The sequence below is a fragment of the Arachis hypogaea genome, chromosome 11 (genome assembly GCF_003086295.3).
Source record: "Arachis hypogaea cultivar Tifrunner chromosome 11, arahy.Tifrunner.gnm2.J5K5, whole genome shotgun sequence".
NCBI classification, from domain to species: domain Eukaryota; kingdom Viridiplantae; phylum Streptophyta; class Magnoliopsida; order Fabales; family Fabaceae; genus Arachis; species Arachis hypogaea.
In genome coordinates this window covers 11,343,762-11,368,362 of record NC_092046.1, presented here as the reverse complement: position 1 = coordinate 11,368,362, position 24,601 = coordinate 11,343,762, and the positions used below count along the sequence as shown (strand labels likewise).

At 31.7% G+C, this 24,601-nt stretch overlaps 2 protein-coding genes across 5 annotated transcripts; both read right to left on the bottom strand.

The window, feature by feature from the left end:
- Positions 1-1,948: 1,948 nt before the first annotated feature.
- LOC140176492 (uncharacterized) lies at positions 1,949-6,156 on the bottom strand. The gene is made up of 2 exons (XM_072208032.1): positions 2,592-6,156; positions 1,949-2,514 (listed from the first exon to the last, which is right to left on the bottom strand). The coding sequence occupies exon 1, from the start codon at positions 5,853-5,855 to the stop codon at positions 4,551-4,553; it is 1,305 nt and encodes a 434-aa protein (XP_072064133.1). The 5' UTR covers positions 5,856-6,156; the 3' UTR covers positions 1,949-2,514; positions 2,592-4,550.
- Positions 6,157-6,700: 544 nt separating this feature from the next.
- On the bottom strand, positions 6,701-24,225 carry LOC112720245 (naringenin 8-dimethylallyltransferase 2, chloroplastic). 4 transcript variants are annotated; one of them, XR_011867265.1, is made up of 13 exons: positions 24,000-24,225; positions 17,186-17,457; positions 16,197-16,280; positions 15,599-15,673; positions 14,815-14,898; positions 13,125-13,208; positions 11,784-11,885; positions 11,087-11,182; positions 10,904-10,975; positions 10,066-10,161; positions 9,123-9,227; positions 8,702-8,841; positions 6,701-8,365 (listed from the first exon to the last, which is right to left on the bottom strand). XR_011867265.1 is itself a non-coding variant. In XM_025771113.3 (12 exons), exons 1-12 carry the CDS (start codon positions 24,073-24,075, stop codon positions 8,800-8,802), a joined length of 1,194 nt encoding a protein of 397 aa, XP_025626898.1. In that variant the 5' UTR covers positions 24,076-24,225; the 3' UTR covers positions 8,534-8,799. The 4 variants fall into 4 exon arrangements, 2 of the variants coding, with proteins under 2 accessions (XP_025626898.1, XP_025626899.1); XR_011867264.1 differs by having other exon boundaries at positions 8,229-8,365; positions 13,119-13,208; XM_025771113.3 differs by lacking the exon at positions 6,701-8,365 and having other exon boundaries at positions 8,534-8,841; positions 13,119-13,208.
- Positions 24,226-24,601: the final 376 nt, after the last annotated feature.

Genomic DNA, 24,601 nt, shown 5'->3' with positions numbered 1-24,601 from the left:
TAAACAAAATCACATTAATTTATATTAATAATTAATTAATTTTAAATTTTTTAAATTCAAAATTTAAAAAATTTTAAAATTAAGTAAACCTAATTAAAACCTATAAAAACGTTCCTCTTCTCTCTCACATTAACTTACCCACCTCCAACAATCACACACACAGACCTCTCTCTCTCACCGTCAGGCCCTCTTCGCCTCCCCACCGCAACCCACTCCTCTTCTATCAGCGAGTCGCCGGAACCAACTCGGTTCCCGCCAGCCTCAACACTCTCCATCACTGCCGCCACAACCTGCTTGTAACCGAAGAAGGATCTCTTCATCGCCACCTCTATTCCCTGCATCGCTTGCAACACCTCCACCACACTCTCCTTTTCCGCATAAACCCTCATCGCGGCCTCCACTATTCCCGGCCCTCCCTTCGGATCAACCTCCACCTCCAATATCTCCGGCACCATCCTCTTCATCTCCTTACACATCTTCGTCACCTCCACTAGCTCCTTCGACCGGAAGCAATTACAGAGATTGCATATGGCTTCACCTGTTCAAGGCCAAGGTACCCCTCCTATCCAACAGCAGCCGATTTATAATCCCAATCAACAACCTGGCCCAATTAATCACCGTCCTACCCTGCAACCAGTTTAACAAAGTTTGGCTCAATAATCTTTCGCACACATGCCCATGTCTTCTATCACCGACATCTGCGTTTTGGGATATTAGATGCCGTTTTGATGATTAAAGAGACTGCAAACTACATACTTGATCTTTGTCAAAAGGAGTCCTTGAACAATTACAAAAATATTAAAAAACACTCATTTAGTATGAAAAAAAATATCCTAATACTTAACAAAAGAAATATCTAGTTATATTTTAGCAAAAATAATTAGAGTAAAGTACCATTTGCACCCATGAAAGTTGAAAACGCTGACAAATGTACCCACGAAAGAAGAAAACTACCAAATGTAACCATCAATCGTGACATCCGTGGGACAAAACTAACCAAGCCTTATTCCGGCGTTGACTCCATTAGTAACTCATCCTCCGTGGCACTTCCCGGCGTGACATGGCTTGGGGGGCCTCTTACGTGGATTGCTGAGCTGTGTGACCGTTATAATGTGTCTTCAACCCCAAAATTTCCCAAATTCAAACCTTGTTCCATCCCCAATAAGAACCCTAACCCTAGATTCACAAAAATCTTTGAAATTATAGTAATGTCGAGGCGAAGACTGTTTACTCCAGCTTCGACTGGCAGTGGTAGTGTGTCTGGAAGCTCAATTTCAGAAAGGGTGCATGATAGGAAGTTCAATGGGAGATGTTTCTGTGGGTTGGGGGTGACGCTGTTACAGTCAGGGACGGCAATGAATCCTGGGCGGTGGTTCGTTCGTTGTCCCAATTGGAAGGTAACCTGTTTTACACCCTGTTCTGTGTGACTTGAATCTGTATCTGATTTTAGTTTTTCTGCCATGTATAGAACTCGGACTGCAACTTCTTTGCATGGGTAGATGAAATCGAAGGGCAATGGGAGGGTTTGAGGAGAGCACTGTCAGAAAAAAAGATGCAGGAAGACGCTAATGATGCTAATGCTGAACTGAAGATGCTCATGATGTTAGGGAGGTGTGAAGATGAAGTTAGTAAAGTTAGGTTTTGGCTTGTGATTATGTCAATGGTAGTCGTATGTAATGTTGTCTGCACTTTGTATCTGATTCTCAGGGGGTTTTGATCTGAAGTAGTTTGTAGTGTTTGGATTTGACAAAAATACCCATGATCGATTCTGTATATGTCATTTATAGACATATGAGATCCAGAAAATGTCAAAAAGAGTCTTATAAGACTTGTCAATTTGCAGAACTTATCCATTACTAATACTAATTTCAAGTCTTATTTACTTTATGCTCCATAATAACATGAAAGAAAGGCAAAATAAGCTCATAGGTACGCAGAAATTGAGCAACAGAAGTGTTCAAGTTATACTAGCTATAGGTATGAGTTTTCAACAAATGCACAAACACCGAAAACCAAAACATAAGCAATTGTAGGTATTGTATGTGGCATATCCAACAATTGTAACATAAACTGCCATGGCACAGTACCAAAAAAAAACTTAATAAAAAGACTCTTGCTTCAAGGAATTGGAGTGGAGTTGCTGCTACCGCTTGATCCTTCCTTCAAGTGTGCAATTGTTGACCTCTTTTTTGGTGGTGGACGGAAGGCAGGCTGAGGCCACCGAGTTGAGCTTGATCCTCTTACTGTGGGAGTAGGCATGAATTCCATGAATCTGGAAGTAGTCCCATGGGAGGCAGCTTGCATGGTTTGAGGTGTGACAGTGGGTGGCACATCAGAGGCCGTGGGTGATGGAGTAGTAGTAGCTGGTGTTGCTGGAGCAGACTGTGGTTGGTGAGTTGTTGGTGGTGGTCTTCGCAGATTCTTCTTCTTCCTTGGTGGCTTTTTTGTAGTTGTTGGCCTAGTTGAAGGAGACCTCACTGGATTAGGAATCGGTTGAGGAGCTGAGGTGGTCTCCTACAACATTAGACACATATGATTGATTTGATTAAGAACTTTTAGAATGAAGTTGTAAAATATATCATTAAACTTACATGTGGTGGCTGAGATGCTGCTGCCTCAGCTGCTTCAACAGCTTCCAGAGTCTCTTCCCAGAACATCTCCTCCAGTCTTGCAGCCTCATCCCCATCATCCTCAACAGATGGGTGTGGATTTGAACTTTGTCCCCCAGCACTCCCAGCCATGGCTTCCTTCTTCTTGGAACAGCTACGACTGTTGTGTCCAGTCTGCAATATATGTAACATGAACTTTTATATTGTGGACATTGAAAGCACAAGTAACGGGAGCATATTAATTATGGTTTACCTTTAGGCAGTACTTGCAGGTGATGGGGCCATACTTTCTGGGGGCCCTATGAGGATCTGGTGGGAGTTCCTTTGGAGCGTCATTCTTTTTGTCTCTTTTCAATTTTGGCCTCCCAATCTGCTTCTTGTATACTGGGGGCAATATAGGAGGTAGATCAACATGTTGCCAGTATTCTTGGCTAGGGACAGGCTGGATAACGTACTGATATGTGCTATTATATGCCCCCATAGAAAGCCAGTTATGTGCATGATCCTCTGGCTTCCTATTCTGGTATGCCAGTGCAGCACATGCATGCCTGCACGGCAAGTCGGTCAGCTGCCAAAACCTACAGGAACAAGTCCTCTTTCCTATATCCACCATAACCTTATGAGGCAGGCATTGTACTTCATAGACATTTCCAGGATCATCTCCGGTGGGAAACGGCCGCCACTTGTTACTCTCCCTTTTCTCTTTTTCAAGCCTACTCTGTTGCACAGGAGTGATTACTCCGTTATAACCCACCAAAGCCTTCTTATTTCTTGCAATTATACTCATCATATAACACCGCACTTCTTCCAGCATAGTTATGATAGGCTTCCCTCTCATTTTCTTGATCCTAGAATTGAATGATTCGCAGTTGTTGTTGGTATAGTTGTCAGATTTTGGGTACTCACTAAAACCACTCCTACTCTATTGACTTGGAGGGATCCTGTTCAGATACTCCTAAGCATGGACATTAACCCTTTTGATTCTATCCAGTACAACATTGAACTCTTGAGGGGTTGTTGCCTTGGCACATCTCCACATTGCCATTTTCAATTCTGTGTCACCCCACTGCTTTCTAAAGTTCTACCATATGTGCATAGCACAAAACCTGTGATGTGCTCCTGGATTCACTTCACGCATAGCTGGGATCAGGCCCTGGTTGAAATAAGTAAAGCAACATAGCCATTATACTCTATGACAATAACTACCACAGCAGTTGGCAAGCAGAATACATTGTAACAATCTAAAATAACAATGAAGACATACACAGGGGATAGGAATTCAGATATTACCTTCTGCATGTCTGACATGAAGTTGACACCATTGATTGCTGCGTCACCTATGTCTTCTTGGAGGAGTTCCAAAAATCATTTCCAGCTATCCTTGCATTCGCACTCCACAACAGCGTATGATATTGGATAGATGTGGTTATTGGCATCATGGCCAATTGCAGTCAACAACTGCCCAGGGTAGTATCCCTTTAAAAAAGTTCCATCTAACCCTATAAAGGGCCTGCAGCCAACCGAAAAACCCTTTTTACACCCTTCCAAGCATATATATATCCTTTTGAATTTGTGCCCAGTCTCTTCAACATAATCAGTACTAATCCTCACAGTGGAGCCAGGGTTGGTCCTCATAATCTCATTAGCATAGTCTCTAAGAACAGCATACTGAGCAATTTCACTCCCTTCTATTAGTTGTTTTGCCTTCACCATAGCTCTGTATATCTTCCTCTCGTTCACAATCACGTCATACTCCTTCTTGAAAAAATCTTGTGCCTGCCTTTGAGTCAACTCTGGATGATCACGGATTTTGTCCTCAAGCTCCTCTACAACCCATTTACCATCTGCAGATCTATTCTTGTTAACTCTGCTGCACGTATGTTCATTCACAAACGTTTTCACCTGAAAGCTTAATGGAAACGACCGTTTTGCACAGTATATCTACCACAGACAACTCTCATCATAACATATGGCCTTGCACCTAGTTGAATCCACCCTTGGAAAGAATATGCTTCTCCCTAAGTTGATGTTGAACTTCCTAACTGCCTTCTTGAAATGGTCCAGATTTTCAAACTCCATGCCAAGCTCCAACCTTACTTCTCTCACTGGAGCATCTGGATTCGCTTGAGGAAAAGCTACCTGCTCACTGTCTTCATCATCACTTGCAACAGAATCAAGTTCCTCCGACTCGTAACAATGCATCCCTGCACTTGCCTCTGACATATTTTCACCATCCACAGGTATATAGAATGAAGGATGCTTGTTTGGATCCTGGTTGGGTATGAATGTTTGCCCTGAAGGTGGAGGCCTGACTGTTGATCGTCTCTTGGACTTCTGTTGACTACCACCACCCTCATCTGGATTTATATCTGGTTCGGGCTGTGAACTACTGGGTTGACTACCAGTACCGGGTTCTTGACAAGGCTGTGGGATGTACTGTGTGAAAACCTCGACAGATTCGGCAGGCCCTTTATCCACAGTGGGAGCCACTGACTCCGCAGAAACTGGAATTTGGTTTCCAGTTTCTTCACTTGCAGCTGACACATCTGGTTGTTCAGGGTGTGTATGAGTATTCTCCGGAGGTTGATATGGCGGTAAGTTTGGTTCAGTGGGTGGATCTGATAGCTGAATGATCCTTGGTGCCTCATCGAAGGTAACCTTTGGTGAATGGGTGGGTATATTTGGTTGATCATTGCTGAATTCTGGTTGTTGTGTGTTTCTTGGGGTATGATGGACTTCTGTCTCTCCCGCAACATCCTCTGTTTGAGCAGTCTCACTCAATTTCACCACTCTCTTTCTCTTCTTCTTTGGGGTTGGGGGTCTCCTAACACACAACTTGGTTCTGTGCTTCACTGGGGTCCTATTAACAGTTAATATCTCAAGCTCTGATTCCGGTTCGTTGTTCTCTTCTGCGAACTCAGGAAGGTCAACTGGATTCTCGGTGAACACTTCAACTCTCCTTCCATTAGCAATCGCTGCTTCATACATACTCACCACATCCATGTCTAGTCTAAGCAACCTCAACCCACCATCCAACTCCTTCCCAGGTTCAAGCCAGTAAAGCTCGCTCACATCATTGTACCCTATGTCCTTTACTAGGTCATTCATGAAGAACCTATTTAGCGTGTCCACATTCACTCGTTCAATCTCTGTTTTCTCACCCCCAACATACGCCAGTTTTCCATCATCACCCTTTTCAAATTTTTCTCTGTGACTAATGACTAGCGTAATGTGGATAGTTACCATCTGCAAACACACATGTATACAGAACAGAAAACGAATTCACAACCCACAACCATGCAACAAAAAAACAGAAAACCAACACAAAAAAATCGAAGGATAGTGCTTACCTGTGGATGAGACCACACAACTCCAACAGCTGACACGATCCACACCAACAAGCACCCTCTCTTGAACACGGAGATTATCGTCGGCACCGGAGATTTTCTGTGAGTGGAGAAGATGAACAGTCTACTGTTAGGGCTCTACCCTCTGTTCTGTGAAACGCGCGAAGAGTTGTACCTTTGATAACTGTTCAATTCTAATTTCCTTTTTTTTTTTAATTATAATTTTGAAATCCAATTGTATATATTTGTAATTTCCACGTAAGAAACCCCCCAAGCCATGTCACGCCGGGAAGTGCCATGGAGGATGAGTTACTAACGGAGTCAACGCCGGAATAAGGCTTGGTTAGTTTCGTCCCACGGATGTCACGATTGATGGTTACATTTGGTAGTTTTCTTCTTTCGTGGGTACATTTGTCAGCGTTTTCAACTTTCATGGGTACAAATGGTACTTTACTCAAATAATTAAATATCTATAAAATTTTTAAAAAAAATTATGAAATTCTTAAAGAAATAGAGACATTCACATTTTTAATACAAAAAAATTCGAAAAATATATAAAAGAACATTCATTTAGTATGAAAAAGAAACATTCTGATACTTAGTAGAAGAAACATCCATGTATATTAACTCATAGAGATTTTGGATTCATCCAGAGGTATTTAGCTGGTTTTTGGCTAATACCCTTTTGGTTCCCTAGCATTGCTCTTTTTGAAATTTTAACTTAAACTGAAACTGAGCTAACTCTTTTTTTTTTTTTTCAAAGATATATTTTTTATTGCATAAAAGAACTTTATATCTGGAGTACATTATGTTCTCTTGGTGTACATTATGTCAAGACAAAGAAATTTTCCAATCGAGATGTTAAATAAAATTATCTAATGGGTAAAAGAGAGAAAGAAAACAATTAAGAAAGAAAGAAAGAAGTTCCAAAGCGCTAGTTACTACTGTTCATAGAGAAGGTGGTTTGAGAAAATGATGTCGCCAGTATTCCTCCTCCAACAATATCGCCTGAGACATAATTTTTCTAGGTTCCTGGCATTGGTCCTCGAAGACTAAAGCGTTCCGCGCCAACCAAATCTGCCATAGAAGGTAAGCCACCTGAGCACTTCTGATTCTGAAATTGGGTTTGGATTTCTCAACTTCCATGAATTGACTCCACCAATCCCAAGCTTTTAGGTTAGGGTCGTGGAGAATAGTGCTAGCTACTGGGGAGTTGTTCCAAATTTGAAGAACTTCTGGGCAGAAGACAATGGCATGCATCGGTGTCTCCAGCGCCGATTGATAGCGGGGACAAAGGCTGCTAACTTGTGGTAATTTCTCGTTCAATTTTGCTTTAACTGCAATGCCTTCATGGGCTAATCTCCAAGCAAATAATTTGACCTTTGGTGTTACTCTCATTTTTCATAAGGTCTTCCACATTTCTCAGTCTGCATATCGGGGATGGAGTGAATTCACTGGAGGGTGAAAGAATTGGTATGCTATACTATACCCAGATTTTACCGAGTACTCCCTGAGTTGTTATTGCACCATATAATCGAGTCTTCCTCTTCTGTGATAGGAATTTATTGAATTTGCTGAGCTGTGTCTAGTGGGAAGGCTTCCATAAGGAGTTGTTGATTCCATTCTCCCTCGGCTGTGATTAGCTGTCTAACCCAGGTAAGCGATTCATCTCTGCATTCATTAACTACAATGCGAAATGGTGGTTGGTCCCCAAACCATGGGTCTTCTCTGATTCTGACAGATCCCTGAATTGAAACTTTGCACTTAACTCCTTTCTCTAAAATTTTCCTTCCTTCCAAAAGACTCTGCCAAGGCCAGGATGGTCGATTTCCTGGTTTGGCTTCTAGATAGGAACTGTATCTAAAGTACTTATTCTTGAAGATTTTGTAGAAAAGAGAATGCGGTTTAGTCATCAGCCTCCATCCTTGTTTAGCTAACATGGCTAGATTGAATGCCTTTAGGTCCTTAAACTCCATACCCCCAAAATTCTTTTCTCTGGTCATAGTGTCCCAACTGATCCATTGCATCTTCTTTTCATTCTGTTTTTGTCCCCACCAAAATTGCATCATCATTCGGTGCAGTTCATCTAAGAGGGTATCTGGAAGTTTGAAACAGCCCAGAGTATAAATTGGTATAGCTGAACCCACTGCTTTGATCAACACCTCCCTTCTACTAGCAGATAGAAATGGTTTCTTCCAATGTGAGAGCTTCTTTGCCACCTTCTCTTTTATAAAAGTAAATGTTTCTTTTTTGGATCTGTATACTATGGAGGGTAACCCCAAATATTTATCCTGCGTCCCAATATTTGGGACTTCCAAAGATGCCGCTAGTTCAGTTTTGATGGGTAAAGGGGTGTTTTTGCTGAAAAACACAGCAGACTTGGAGAAATTAATTTGTTGTCCACTTAGTCTGCCATATAGTTAGAGAATTTGGGAAAGATTAGAGCAGTTGTATTGGGTAGCTTTACAAAATAAGAGTGAATCGTCGGCAAAAAAATTGAGCTAACTCTTTTCAGAGCTATTAGACTTTTTTTAACAGATTTTTTTTATAAAAAATAAGAAGATTCAAAATCATAACTTCTTAAATGAGTATGAAAAGATGATGTCATTTAAATTCATTGGCGACTTTTTCAACAGATTACATACTTACATTTATTTCACTTTCATAATTATTTGTCAACAAGATTTTCGCTCTACTATCATATACAACTCTCCATTTATATTCACTTTATCACCTTTCTCTTACCTTAGAGAATCTTAATCCTATTTTATTGGTAGACCAAAACAATCAGATATATATGGCGAAGGTTGCACTCTTTGTTAAATCAATAATTTATTGCTTCTTTATCTCACAAAAAGCACAAGGACATTCTCCAAGTAAAGGAGCTGCACATAAAAAAAAAAAAAAAAAAAAAGAATTAGTAATAAATAGGATAAATTAGCAATAATAATTTTATTTCATAATAGTACCTTTTAATTATGAAATAAGTTAGTTCTATTAAGTAGCACTAGAAAGCAATTAACCATCGCTCCCTATTCGATTTTTTAATTAAAATGATATCTTAAATATTAGACTTTAAATCTTTTAAATTTTATTGTATAAACATATAATAATTAAGACTAAAAAACTTTCTCATATTATTTTATTGTATAAAATTATCATTTACCTTAAAGATAAACATATAAAAGGATTGGAAATCTTCTTTGCTCTTTAAATCTACAGAATTAGCACGAAACCACAAAATCCAAGCATTGATGGCATGTGCCATAACCTAACAAATTGAAAAATAGTAATCAATCAATATTAATATATTATCATGGAACGGAGATGCACATCCTTAATATAGGTAGACCTGTACATAAAATTATTTTATCGGAAATATTTAGTAAAAAAAAGTATTAGTAAAAAACGATTAAAATTTATTATTTTTAGTTTATTTAATATATTTTATAATAAATAAATATTAAATAAAATAAATTTAAATTAATTATTTTTTTTGTCTCTCTAACATTATTCTTATTTTATTTACCTGTAATTTTGTTAAACATGCATTGATGAAGGTGTATGCTCCCCAAACCATTATATAAATTGACATAATATACTACTATATTTTGATGAACAAAAAAATGATAACTAGTTGAAAATATTATTGTTTATCAATATACTATGGGGTAGATTAACATATTCTACTGATATTTATTGACATTTAAGAATAATAAAATTTATTAGAATAATATTATATAATTAATAAAATTTTTTACTTTTTATTAATATTTGACTAACAAAAATATTTTTATATGTAATATCTAAAGCATAATATTGGCTAAATCCTTAATTTTAGTTAAATTTTAAAAATTAAATCATAAATTTTAAAATTTAAAATATTGACTAATACTAATAAAAAATACTTGATTTTTTAGCATTTTTCATATATTAAGTATAAGAAGATGTCAAGAGGGGTTTGAAGTTGTAAAGTGTTTAAATTGGTAAGTGGTACAAAACCTTTACAATTATATGTCACGCAAAGGAAAATTAAAATTTAGACAAATAGTCATAATATTATATTATATATACTATACAATTGTAATATCTAAAGTAATATTCATTACCGTGAAGATTTTGCTCCATAGGAATGGAGATGTTAATCCCAATATAATGCCAATTCCATAAGTCATCTCAAGAAGTGAAATACACAACCAAAATACCTGACAAAGGATTAATAAAAAAATGTGGGTACATGATACTAGAATAACTACTATCAAAAATACGTTTATTATAATTAAAATTTTAGTCGAATTTAAAAGGTTTAATTACTCTGTTGGTCCTTATAGTTTTGCAAAATTTTCAATTAGGTCCTTATATCCTTTTATTTTTTAATTGGATTTTTGCATCAATATTTTTTTTTATTAAGTCGCTCTTAGCAGTAATTGGCTTAATTTTATATGGATCCAACTAAAAAAAATTAGTGCAAAGATCCAAATAAAAAGAAAAAAAAAGTGTAAGGACCCAATTAAAAAAAATTTTGGTGCAAAGACTCAATTAAAAGGAAAAAAAATAAAGGAACTTAATTAAAAATTTTGCGAAATTATAGGAACTAACAGAGTAATTAAACCAATTTAAAATTAGATACCATCGAATTTAGCATGGGAAATTTTGACCATACTGACTGAAATTCAAAATTTTAAAAACATTACCTTCGGATAAAAAAATTCAATGATAAAGACGACGTAAATTTTTTGTACATAAATAATTAAAAATGGCAGAATAATTATTGTCAGAAAATCCGACAATAATTTTATTTATCAAATCGTCGTGTTTGGTATGACATGGCAGTTATCGTCAAATTTTTATAGAGATTCCGATGATAATTCCAACAATAATCAAACATTATTTTTTTGGTAGTAAACCTAATCATGAAATATATTGATTTTAGAGAGGAGAAATTACTCGTTTAGGACCCAAGCGTATAGACAAAGTTTGAAGACCTTCTTTTTTATCTCCTTCAATGTCGGGTATGTCCTACATGTGATTCCAGCCAATATAGTATTACATTAATTAGTTAAACACATTGAACAAAAATGATTAGTGATGAAAAAGATTCATTGTAAAAAACTAAAAAGTTATTGTTACCTTGAACAATGATATAACTACATAGAAGAAGGTCATGACCACAGTGGTAAAAGCTAGTGATCTTGTAAATATGAATGGCTTCTTCAGCACAAAGGTCTATAAATCGTGACATGCAATTATTGAACCCAAATATATATTAGACTTTGCTTGAAAATTAAATTATTCATCAACACTATATTATCACTACTATTGAATTTGCATGCAAATGTTTGTGCTTTCTTTTTATTTTTTTTTCTTTCCTTTTAATTTTCTTGAAAATGCTAGTTTTAGATATACCTGATTTTGATTAAGACAACCCAAAAATTATTGTGGGTAAAAAAAAATGATTACTGATAGAGTAATGTTAGAGAGTTAAGTTTTTTTAACCAATATCAATTAATTTTTTTAAAATTTAATTTATTTATTTTAAATTTTAAATTTTAAATATAAATCCTAAATCTTAGATCTTTCAGAATGTTTAATGTTTAAAATTAAAAAATAACTAATGTTGATTAATTAAAAATTGATTGGGTCTATTTTTTTATTTTTTATATTTTTTTACTGTTCATGGTATTTCCTAATTCAACAAATCAAGGACTAATCCGTTAAAAATCTTAACTTCATTTAAAAGTGTGCTGACAGGTAAACTTATGACCACTCGACTAATTCAAATTGAACTTCATTTAAAACAATACTAGCTTTGTAGGGCAATACGTACCTTCATGTGAAGATATGGTGCCAAATTATATGCAGTCAGAATAGTTGGTACGCCAGACAGTAATGTAAGAGTTGTAGATTTCTTCCATCTTAAAAAGGGTAACTGAAAGTATTTAAAAATAATATATAATTATAAAAAATAAATAAAGAAATTAACTACTAATTAATTAACATCAAATAAATATAACATATACGAAAACATTGATAAATAAATAACAAATTAAAGGTGTACTTAAGTCTCTACATCATACGTAATAATTGATTAAGAAATTCTTTACTTAAAATTTTGCATGACATCATACCCGTTTTCAACAAATTGCTATCTAGATTTTAATTAAACCATTCCTAATAGGTTTTTCTATTTGTGTCACAAATGACAAAAATGAAACAATTTTTAAAATGTTAGAGATAGAAAGACCAAAAAGAAAAAAAAGTTAAAGACAAAATCAAATCAATCCAAAATTAAGGACAAAATAAAGTTATGCTTTAATTTCATAATTGAATTTAGTTAAAATATGTTCTAAAATATATATTAAAAATATAATGATATAAATTTTTTAAAATTTTTTATATTTTTAATACATTGATGAAAATGTAAAAATATTATTTTTTGAAAATGTTATATCTTTGGTAAAATACTTATATAATAGTTTTAAAATGTAATAGTTTGATAATATTTTTAAAATGTATATATGCTGAAGACAGATGTATATTAATAAACTCATTTATTCTTTTAGAAAAGGGAATAAATATCATTGAAAACTTGAAAGTTATATAAATAAAAGTACAAAACAATCAAAACCTTGAACATCTTAAAGCTTTTTAAAGATCTGAGAGTGAAGGTTGCGGAATATGATATATATAAGGAAGGATATAATAAGAAAAAATATAATCAATTTGAATAAAAGGATATAAAACTAATTAGGTTCTAAATTTTTGGTACAAAATTAATATAAATTAAATGTTAAGTAGAGTAATTTAAAACTTTTGACAGCCATCAATTAGTTAAGGGCAAGAAATAATTTACCATTAATATTAATTAAACAAATTTATTTGCAAGCGAATGTATTGTATAAATAATCTTTTAGTTATATTCATGTTGAAATTTAATTTTAAAGTAGTCCTGAATTTATAATTAAGTTTTAAATTTGGAGTAATTTTAAATTTAGAGATAAATTCAAAATTTGATTATAAATTCATGGACCACTTTAAGATTTAACTTATTCATATTGAATATTAATAATAAGTCTTTCAAAATGAAGTTAAAAAGATGCAAGTTTATAATTAAAAAAAAATTATTTAACATAATTTAAAATGATTTCGAATCAAAAGTTACGTTCACTGAATAAGCAGTCATCAGTATAAAAATTAATATGAGACCCCAAAGCAAAGGCTTTGATCCTATCATCAGCGCAAGTCCAAAGCTCTGCAAAGAGATGAAAGAGATAAAGGATTAAAAATGAGTTAATACTTAAATTCATCTAAATAAAATTATTTATTTTTTAAATTAATTTTTTAAAAATCAAATTAGTCACATTAATTTTTAAAAAATACAATCATAAATTAAATTAGTTATTTTATAAATTAGATAATGATGTGCTACATTATGTGCATGTGGCATAATGATGTGGCAAGATAATGTCATATATTATAAAAATAATTAGTTGATATATCATATCATTATTTAATATGTAATAAATTTATTTAGAATCAAATTAATTTTTATATATATGTGTATGTAGGTCATCTTATCTCTAAAATTTTAAAAATGGATCAAATTAGCTTTTAGTATTTTTTTTCTTAAATTTTTAATATTTCTTCATTCAAAGTCATTTTCTCATTTATATTTTTAAATTTTACATTTTTAAATTTTAAATTTTTTGTAGTAATTTTTTAATTAAATGAGTTTATTAATGATTATTGTTAATTATATACTGAAAAATTTTAATATTTTGTATCTCACGAAAAAATTATAATAATTATTTTAAAATTTCAATCTCATGGATTTTGTTTTGAATTTGTTGAATACTAACCCATTAGAAGATCCTTATTAACGTCTCTTGAAACAATTAAATGATTGAAGAGTAATATTATATGATCAATAAAATTTATTTGACTAATAAAAAATTAATTTTAAATTTTAAATCTTAAATTTTAAATACTATCAGTAAAAATAGAGACTTATTTTTATAAAATTTTAGGATTTCAATGTAATAAATTTTTTTAAGAGATGAAATTGTCTAATATAAAATTTTTTAAGAACCTATTTAGATATATATTCATAAAAATAAAGTATTAGTCTAAAGTGTTAGTAAATATTAATAAAAAAAATATATACTAATGAGTTATAACTCAAATGGCATAGTCTCCCCATACTTAATTAAGAGGTTGCGAGTTCGAGTCTCCTATCTTTGGTTAAAAAAAATATTAATAAAAAATATTAGCCATAAAAAAAATACTTAAAAAAAATTTAACAAGAATGAAATAATTAAAGCTGCGCCTATATCTTTATTATATGATAGCATTTGGCATGCCAAATTTCTTTTAATTTATACTTAATATTTAATTTATTTTTATACAATTATTATTGATTAGAAAGTGAGACGTTGAAATCTGGATATTCAAATTGAATAACTAAAACTTAAAATTGAAATCCAAATTAAAATTTAGAGAAAAGGATAAATAGGTCCTGAACCTTTTGTCCCGCGGACATTTTCGTTCCTGACCATTGAAAAATACTTTTAAGTCCCTGACATTCACACAATTTGGACAGATCAGTCCCTCCGTCCAAATGCCTCCGTCAAGGACTGATCCGTCCAAATGCTTTTGTCAGGGACTGATCCGTCTAAATTTTGTGAAGGTTAGGGACTTAAAAATTTTTTTCAATGGTCAGGAACGAAAATGTCCGCAGGACAAAAGATCAGTCCTTTTCTCTAAAATTTATTTAGGAGATACAAATTGAAATCCAATTAGGAGATAATATATGGTGCCAAAAACAATAATTAAGTTCATATATAAATATATAGTCGTACCATAAATAAAGATGCTGCAACAATAGCGAGTCCACCTCCAAAAGAAATCTTCGATGATGCCAAAGGACGGTATGGCTTATTAATCTGAAAAAAGGACCAACCATATATAACCAAAGTAACTAGTAATCTGAAACCATGATTCTTAAAATCAAATTCAATTGGTCGGTTTAATTTAGTTAATTAAAAATGGATTACCAAATTTATTCGGTTTAATATAAAAATCGTATAGTAAATTAGTTAAAATTAAAAAAAATGGTAAAAAATAAATAACCAATCGAAGCGATGAGTTTTAGTTGTTAACTTGTTTACAATAATAAATCATAAAAAATTATTCTTTTAAAAAATTATATTTTTATACATAAATATATTATATTATTTTATTATATACAGTTAAATTTTGGTTAAATTTTTAACTCTTTAACTATACTGGTTTGATGATCAGTTTCGATTTTTAGAACTTTTTGTACGAAAAAGTTATATATTTTCTAGTTTGCTTTCTCACTCTAAATAATTTGTATATTAAACACAAAAATTTGATTACCAAAGTTAGATATAGATTACTCAAAATTTGTATGTAAAAGCATTAAGCAACTTATGTTGTTCAATAATTCAAAATAGATATTAAATATCCTAGCTACTTTTGTGAATTCACAGCTGAACAAAACATTTTTTTTTTGTAATCATATTTATGAATTTACAAAATCCAACATTATTCCAAACATGCAAAAGAAAACAATTTATTTTTTTCACCCAAATTGTTTATTTTTATTTAATAAGTTCATACCTTGTCTATTTCAATATCGGCCAATTGATTCACGCCAGTAGTATACAGTTGCATAAAGCTGTAAGCTGCCATAAACTGAAAAAAAAAAAAAAAAAAAGCGAGAAAATTAAATCCTCTACATTAATATAGTGGTCCAAGCTATTATTATAACCATCATATTATTAGTTGTATACTAAAACTAATTATTAATATAAAATATATATTAAAATAAATTAAATAATATATATTTGTATTAAAAACATAGTGAATAATTTTGGTAGTTAATTATAACGTATAAGTAATATTTTTATTATTACCATATATTTAAAAGAAAGGATACCTTTTATGGGAACATCTACAAGGAAACAAAGAAAGGAGTAGAAAATTTTCCCATATAGTACCATTTCTTTTAGATTTTTCAACCATTTCATAATCAAAACTCATGCAACCATTGATATGAAATTTGTTAAGTAGGATTTTTTTTCTCTTTTCTTTATATCAATGTGCCTTTAGATATAAATATATAATACATTTACTATATATTTATAAGAAATTCTTAGAGATTGAGAGAGAAATCAATATATAATGTAAAATAAATTAGTAATTCAAAGTCCCTCACCTGTAACATGGAAATAAAAAATGTTGGAGATAAATCTGATAATTTTTCCACTGCAAGGAGTGATGAAAAAAGTATGCCCGATAACTGTCAACACATAAATAAAGTTAGTTTATGAAAAAGATTTAAAATTAGTTGGATCAAATAAATCTTAATATCATAATAATTAGTATCAATGAGTTTAATTCATACTAAAAAGTTAGTTCAAAAACATATTTTTGAGTAAAGCTGTACATGGTTTGGTTAATCCAAAATCTAAACCTATTTTTTAGTTAATCAAAAATTTAATTTTGATTAATTACTAAATTGATTTTATATGATAAAATTGGTTATTAATAGTATAAAATTTAAAAATCGGTTTTTAACCAATTATAAAAATAAAAATCAGTTTGAAAAAATAACTGGATTTTCAATAAAAAAAATTGGTTTTTAAAAAAATAAAACCAATTTTTGAATAAAACCATTTTTTGGGCCAAAAACCGGTTTTAGAAAAAACCAGTTTTATTTTTTTTAAAATTGAATTTTTAATCTAAAAAATTAAATTTAAAAGTTTTAAAATTTGATTTTGGTTTTAGTTAACCGATTAAAAATCGATTTTTTTTTTAAATTTGGCTTTGGTTAATTAATTTTAAAAAATATGAATATAATTTTAAAATTATTTTGTTAAATTGGTTAACTAAAATGTAGTTATAGTTTTTTAACCGGTTAACCATATTTTAGATTTTTTTAATATACATCCCTATTCTTGAGAGTAGAGTGGCAAATTAAATAAGATCGGATAGATTTTAGTATTATATTAAAATTGAATGAATCTAATTCATTCCACAAATATATATTTTTGAGAGCTTTATAAAATATTTTAGAAATATTATTTTTGAAAAAATATGATACTCATGATAACAAAGTTTGCAATATTACAATTATCAAACATCTAGCATTAACACAAGATGGAGAAGGATTTAAATGATTGTTTAAAAGAATATTGAACTAACCAGGCCAATTAACGCATAGAATACGCTAAACTTTTGGATAGTATGCATAACATCTTTGATAGAATTCCAAATGGGTTTTGCAGAATCAGCTTGCGATTCAGGTTCATTCTTCGATTGTGCATGAGTTGCATTCACAAAGTGTTTTCTCTTGGTTTGATCACATGTATAATGATGCTTCTGATTATGCTGCAATAATAATGGCGTCTCAATGCAAGTTTTTTCTTTTGGATATTTCCCATTATTATGCCATAAAGCTCTCACTGCATGTGAACCTGCAAAATAATTATTTTGTATATAAATACATATGTAATTTAATTTATTTTTAATATGTATTTTTATTTTAACATATATTTTATATTAGTAGTTAATTTTAGTGATTAATTTTAGTATATATATAACATCTTGATCACAATACTTAATTTATTGCATAAATATAATATATCTTTTTTTTCTTTTTTATTATATCCATAAAGTTCTATATTCTAATCGATTAGATATATCTTATCTATTAGATATATATTAGAGTCTAAAAATGTAGAGTATATAAATAAATGGATATGAAATAGTTAAATCGGAGTATTTCAATAAAGAGAAATAGAAAAAATTCAATTAAAAATTTAATAATTTTTCTAAAAAATTAGAAAGAATATTGACAAATATCAACTAGAATATATTTATTTATATAATAAAAAAATTACTAAAAATATAATCAAATTCGATTTATATTAATATTTTATTTTTTTTCGAATTTGAATTCATTTGTTTTTCGCGATTCTATATTTTTAACACTAAACTAATATTGACAACAGTAATAACTGAGGTGATTAATATTTAGTTAACGAATAGAAAGTGGCAAACGACTAATAACAAGAAATTAAATACGTTCCTCAAGAAACTTTGCTTAACCAAAAGAAGCCAAAACAATCGATGTCCAGAAGTTATCTCTCTGTTCTGAATTGTGTTTTTATTTTTAGTATTTTTTATTTTAAAATTTTATGGGAAAAAATAGATAATATAAAAATAATAAAATTATGTTTTATTAATATAAAAAATATTAATAATGAAAATGCAAACTAAATATACCGTAAATGGTTGGACAGAGTTGTTCGTTTGACTAATGACCATCAACTGATGTCGGTAGGGGATCGGCCCTCCGTTGGTTAGTTGGTGGTGCTAATTAGAAGGCAGTCAAAGTCAATCAACTAGGTCTGTTTGGTGGGAAATCAGTTGCAAGTCGATTACGATAGACTGACGGGTAGTTGGTAGCTACCTGAGGTTGGTCAGTTGGCTCGGTCGTGCGAGGTGGGCTTATCAATTAGATAACCAACGTCCATCATAGGACAGTCCGTTTGTTGATCCGAGTAAGCCAGTGGTCGGCGTAGTCAATCTGTCTGCATGAGATCAGTTTGTTAGCTGGCATTCTGCCACAGGGTAGTTGATGGTAGGTCAATTGGATCTATTAGTCGTATTCAATTTGTGAGCAACCTGTCTATTGGTGGGTTAATTGGTGTTAATCATGAGGGTGGTTTGTTGATGGGTTAGGTTATGTCAACAGTTGGTAGGCTAGTAAGAGTAAGTCAATAGGAAGTCAGCCTAGGTCATTCTACGATTGGAAGTAGGTTGTTGGATGGTCGGTTGGAGATGGTCAATTGGACAAGGTCAGTTGATTGGTCAAGGATTGTCAGTTGGCTGTTAACCAATACCACAACAGGTTGTTAGCATGTCATTGGTTGGGCAACGTCAATCATAGGGAGGTTTGTTGGCAAGTTTGTATCAGTCAATTGTGATCAATCGGAGTCCGCTTGCGGTCAATGTTGATCCGTTGTCTGGACAACCAGGCATCGATTAGCAATCAGCTAGCAAACTCTTACTAATTTATCGGCTAGTTGATAGGCGTCAACCTTGGGAAGTTGGGTGGTAGGTTGGCAGTGGCCAATCAACATTATGTTGCTATTAGGCAACTCCTCCCTTCGGCTGGTGATGGTTTGTTGCTTGGTCGGTAGGGTGTCGAACAACGTTCTTTGAACGGTTTGGTAGTCAATCCATCAAAAGGAGGTCAACAAACATTATTGATGTGTTATACAAAATTCTTCTTTTGGAATTGATCTTTTTCATTTGGTAATATTACACAGAGAGAGACACTACAAGAAAACGCTGAGTACCGTCGGATTTGGTTTTCTGACGGTAAATTCGCCAGCAATAATTGGAGGGAAAAAAAGAAAAAACTGGCACAAACATTACCGGCGGATAATCCGAATTAGTGAAACGCTGCATTTTGGTCATTCGCAAAGCATTATCGTCGAATTTATCCGTCGGTAAATCCGACAATAATCTTGCCCTAAATTCAAACCGTGAACTTTTTCCACCCTCATTTTCGAACTACTCTCTCTCTCTCTCTCTCTCTCTCTCTCTCTCTCTCTCTCTCTCTCTCTCTCTCTCTCTCTCTCTCTCTCTCTCTCTCTCTCTCTCTCTCTCTCTCTCTCTCTCTCTCTCTCTCCCTCCCTCCTATAAACCACCTCCGGCAGTCCTTCCACCAGCGTCGGCCACTACCAACAATGTTTAAAGACTACGTGGACTCCCGCCACTATTGCCGCTACCACTGCTGCACCGCTGTCGCAGCTACACTCTGTGTCGCCGAAGCTGCCTCCTACCTCCCTCTAGGTATGTTGTCTTCCTCCTTCTTCCTATTATTTTTTTTAATTTATTTAAAAAATCCTAATAATGCAATCCTGCCGGTTGGTCACCGCCACCACCACTTTGCTGTCTATGTTGTCCCCACTTTGGCAGAGCTGCCTCCTTCCAAGTATGTTGTACTCCTCTTTTTTTCTATTATTTTTTTTTCCAGATTTAATTCATGTATTAGTTTAGTTTTGATTTAGAAAATTTTTAATTCTGTTTTGATGATTCTGTGTATGAAATTTTGTTTATAATTCTGATTTTGAATTTTTCTTTGATGATTTTGTGTTTATTATTATTATTTCTATTTATTGTTCTGTCATGAAGAATAAAAGTGATTGTTTCTGTATTGTTAAGGGTTTATTACTTGAGTTTGCATTAAAAACGCTGGTAATGTATTAAATGTTTGAAAAGTACAAGTCAGTTTTATGTAATTCTAAAACGTACTTAGCATGAGACTTGCAAGAATCACAGAACAAAACGAGTGAGATTGTTCTGGTCATAGTCTCGCCCTTTACCTTTTGTTAAAATGCGTTAATTGAGCTGAGTACTTAGAAACTTATAATGCTTTCTTCATCTTCTTCTTTGTTAGGTTGTTATGTGCAATCAAGGCCTGTTTGCTATCGTGTTATTAATATACCTTTTACTTATTTGCTATGGAGTATGTGTATGTGATGAGATTCCTATGTTATTTGAAATTAACATGAAACTATGTTATCTGAACTTAATAAATTCAATAATTTTGAACTTTAGGCCGCTATGAAAATTGGGAGTGGTGATTGTGATGAAAACATGTCTTGATCCGCCAGAATTTATGTCCTTGGTTATTGTTCCCGAAATGTAATTTTGGCCTTCATTATTTATATTTTTTGTTTTTTATTATGTTGTAGTTGCTGCACATCGAAATTTGGCTTAGAAATTGTGTAGATTGGGTTAGAACGATGAAGCAAGTCGTAGGAATGGTGGTTTCTAATAAGATGCAGAAGTCAATGGTGGCGGTAGTGGACAGGCTACTCCACCACAAAGTGTACAACTGTTACATCAAACGAACTTCAAAATTTATGGCACACGATGAGCACAATCAATATAACATTGGTGATCGAATTGGTAACAACTTTCAATTTACCCATTAAATTGGCAATCTTTGTTTATTTCTTAAAATATTGAACTTAGTTATTAGTATTGTCTTTGTAGTTTGAGATTTTAGTATTTTAACTTTAGAGATGGTTTGATAATAGGATATTATGATGGCATTTGATCTATATATAGCTGATCTCTTTTAGTGGAATAAGGCTTAGTAGTTGTATTATTCTTATCACTTGATGGTTAAATGTTAATATACCCCCTAGATTTTTATGAGTTAATTAGTTGATTGTTGTTAATTATCTGATTTATTATTGAGACCATTAAACATTTTATTAACTTATTGTTTATTGTTGTTAATTTTCTAAGTTTATTATTATCTAAGTTAATTAGTATTATATTTTCTGATTTATTAGTTTAGAAATTATTGAATTTAAAATTTTAAAATTAGATATTAATTTTTAAACAATTTTTTAAAAAAATTTAAAATTTAAGTTTACCGTCGATTAAATCCTCCTGTAGTTATTAATTTATTTATTAATTAATATTATCGTCGAATTTACCGGGAGAAAAATCCAACCGTAAAAATTATCAGCGGAAATATTCCAATGGTAATTAGTGGCAGACGAAAAATCCGTCAATAAACAATTACCAGGGAGGTTTATATCGCCAGATTTATTACGACGATAAACATATTACCGGCAGTTTTTTTTTGGTAAATCTGCTGGTAAATTCGATGGTACTCAATATTTTTTTTGTAGTGAGATATTCTTATTTTTTAGTAAAAAAATTATGTCAATTGTAACTAAAAATTATTATGTACCATATTTTGATTGTCAAATAAATAATATATAATTGACAATTAATGATAATTGATATAAATTATAATATAATAGAGAAGAATAATAGATGATTGATAAATGATAATAGAGTGAAAGCATAGTAATCAAAATCAGACTAAACCGGTTAATTCGACTAAAAACTCGGTGAATTAGATTTTCAATCAGTCCTATCCAATTCCAGAACCGCTTCACTTTGAGAATTAGCAAGAATTGGTCAAATTTAGCAAAAATTGGTCCAACCAAACTATTTGGGTGAAAATTTTAAAGTTTATGAAGATGTAGTTCAAACCCAAATCTTCTACGTTATTATATGTTCTTTTTCCTCTACTAAACTATATTATTTCTTATTATTATGTATGCTAATCATTAAGTATATAATAAAAATGTACAATAATTTTGTTAGACATTATTTTAATTTTATACTCACTTATATTTAATTAAAAAATATCAAATATTTTTATTAGTGATAATATAATTATTTTTTTATAATTATATAATATTTTTAATATTATTTTTTAATAAATACATATAATATATAATAATATAATGAATATAAAGTAATTAGTTAATTATTAATATTAAAAATAATTACTCTAATATAAAATAAAAAAAATTATTATGAAAAAATTTGAAAAGATGTATCCCTATTCAAGGCAATGAACTGATGGGTAGAGCACTAATTAAGGGAATGAAAAGGATGACACAGTCGAGTTTGAGTTTCTCGAAACAGAAGAAGGTGAAACTAAGGCATCTGAGCGAGATAAAGTCGATCACTAATGAGTTTTAATGTTTCGGTTGATCACTAATCATACTTTGAATTGTGACAGGTGTCGCTATTAGCTTTGTTGGTGAAAGCTTGACCACTAATAAGTAATAACTTCCTTTAGTGTAGCCATCCAAGTCGTGACACACACACATATACTAGAAAAGAAAAAGTGTTGTTCATAGCGACTTTTTAATTTAGACATGGTAGGAAGAATGATGTAGGACGTAGTTATAGAGTATATAGGTATTTTATGTAATTGTAGTGTTAAGAGTAAAAATCGAATCGTCAGATTTTTTGGTACATAAATTGGACTCTTCGATTTATGTTTAAAAAATTAAAAAGGTTTGTGGTACACAAATTGGACCATTTAATTTATGTACCCCAAATTTTTTAATTTTTTAAATACAAATCGTAGGGTCTGATTACTTTTACCAAAATTTAAATTTTCTCTCCCACATTAATAAGATTCTCTGATTAGTTGGCTTAATTTTTTTTATAAAGAAGTTAGATGGTTCAATTTCTTCATTTTTTTATTTTAGAAACGGTTTCGTTACGTTACCAACAACATATCTGCCAACTTCTGCCAACTCTTATTTATAATTGTGTTTCATGGAAGTGTGTTCGTGGATGTGTCTAATAAAAATGTCTTTTTTATAGCTATGTTTAATAGAAATGTCTTTATAGATATATTTTCTGAATGTGTCTCTTTATATATGTATTTAAAATATATTAATTATTAGACACATCCACGAACACACTTCCATGAAACACAATTATAAATAAGAGTTGGCAGAAGTTGGCAGATAATATGTTGGTACCGTATACTTTTCCTTTTAGAAAAAGCTATTCCATATTTATGTTTAGCACCTACATTTTCCACAACAATGCACAACACACATGTTTTTCATATAAAAAAAAATTGAGCTTGTTCATAACTAAATTTTTAAGAAAGTTTCAAAAAGTTACTATTCTTTTTACAAAAATTGAGAAAATGAACACACAAATTTCTTTAAAATAACATAGAATCATTTAAAGAATATGTACAATAATAAATTAGTACAAACAATACAAAAATAACAGAAAGTCATGTCAAAATAAAAAGAAAGAAAGGATGAAAAGAAGGAAAAAAAAAACTGCACATAGATAAGAAGAGAAGAGGAAGTGGGAGGAAGAAAAAAAAAAGGAAGTAGGGATGTGTAGCGAAGACCCCAGGGACAAAGGACGAAGAAAGAAGAAAGAAAATTCTTAATAATGGAGCATAAATAACAATGTCTCTAGAGAAAAATACTGTCAGTTTTTTATAAAATTATACAGATCAACTGAATAATTAAACACAAAAAATAATACAAAGTAATTAAACGGTTGGGATCTCCGCTCACGAAATTGATTTCGACAAAACAAAATTAAAATGGAAGAAACAAAAACAATAAGGAAGGTATATACGTACCAGAATTGGTTTTGGAAATGGATTTAGTGGGAGGAGGCAATGAACCATGAAGCAGCAGCCTGGAAGTGGAAGCCATCCTATTAAAGATTGGTTAGTTGGTAAGACACACAAATTTAAAAGTTCTCTGAATATCGAAGACAAGACCCGATGGTGATGCTATTTAAGAAGGGGATTCCAGTATCCAGTATTGACAACTATTTCTCAAATCAATTGCGTGTCATCCCGCCGTTCGGAAAAAGTATACCTGACTAACATTTTTTTTTAACTTACTATTATGTAGTCAATAATTTCAACATCCTTCCTTCACGAAAAGGGGGGAAAAAAATGAGTATATCTTATTAGTTACTGTTAAAATTGAAATTGAATAGATCTATCTATCTATTTCAACTTAAAATTTGGCTTTTGGAGTGAGGAATGTTTCAAATAGGAGTTTTCACGGGTGGTTTAAGTTTGAAAAGAAACACAATCAAATCGATTAAATTTTAACTAGTTTGAATCGGTTTGGATTTAAAATTTTTTTGTAAATGGATCTAAAACAATCTAAATTGGATAATTAGATACCCGATTAAAAATAAAATTAAAAAATAAAAGAAATTTATGTA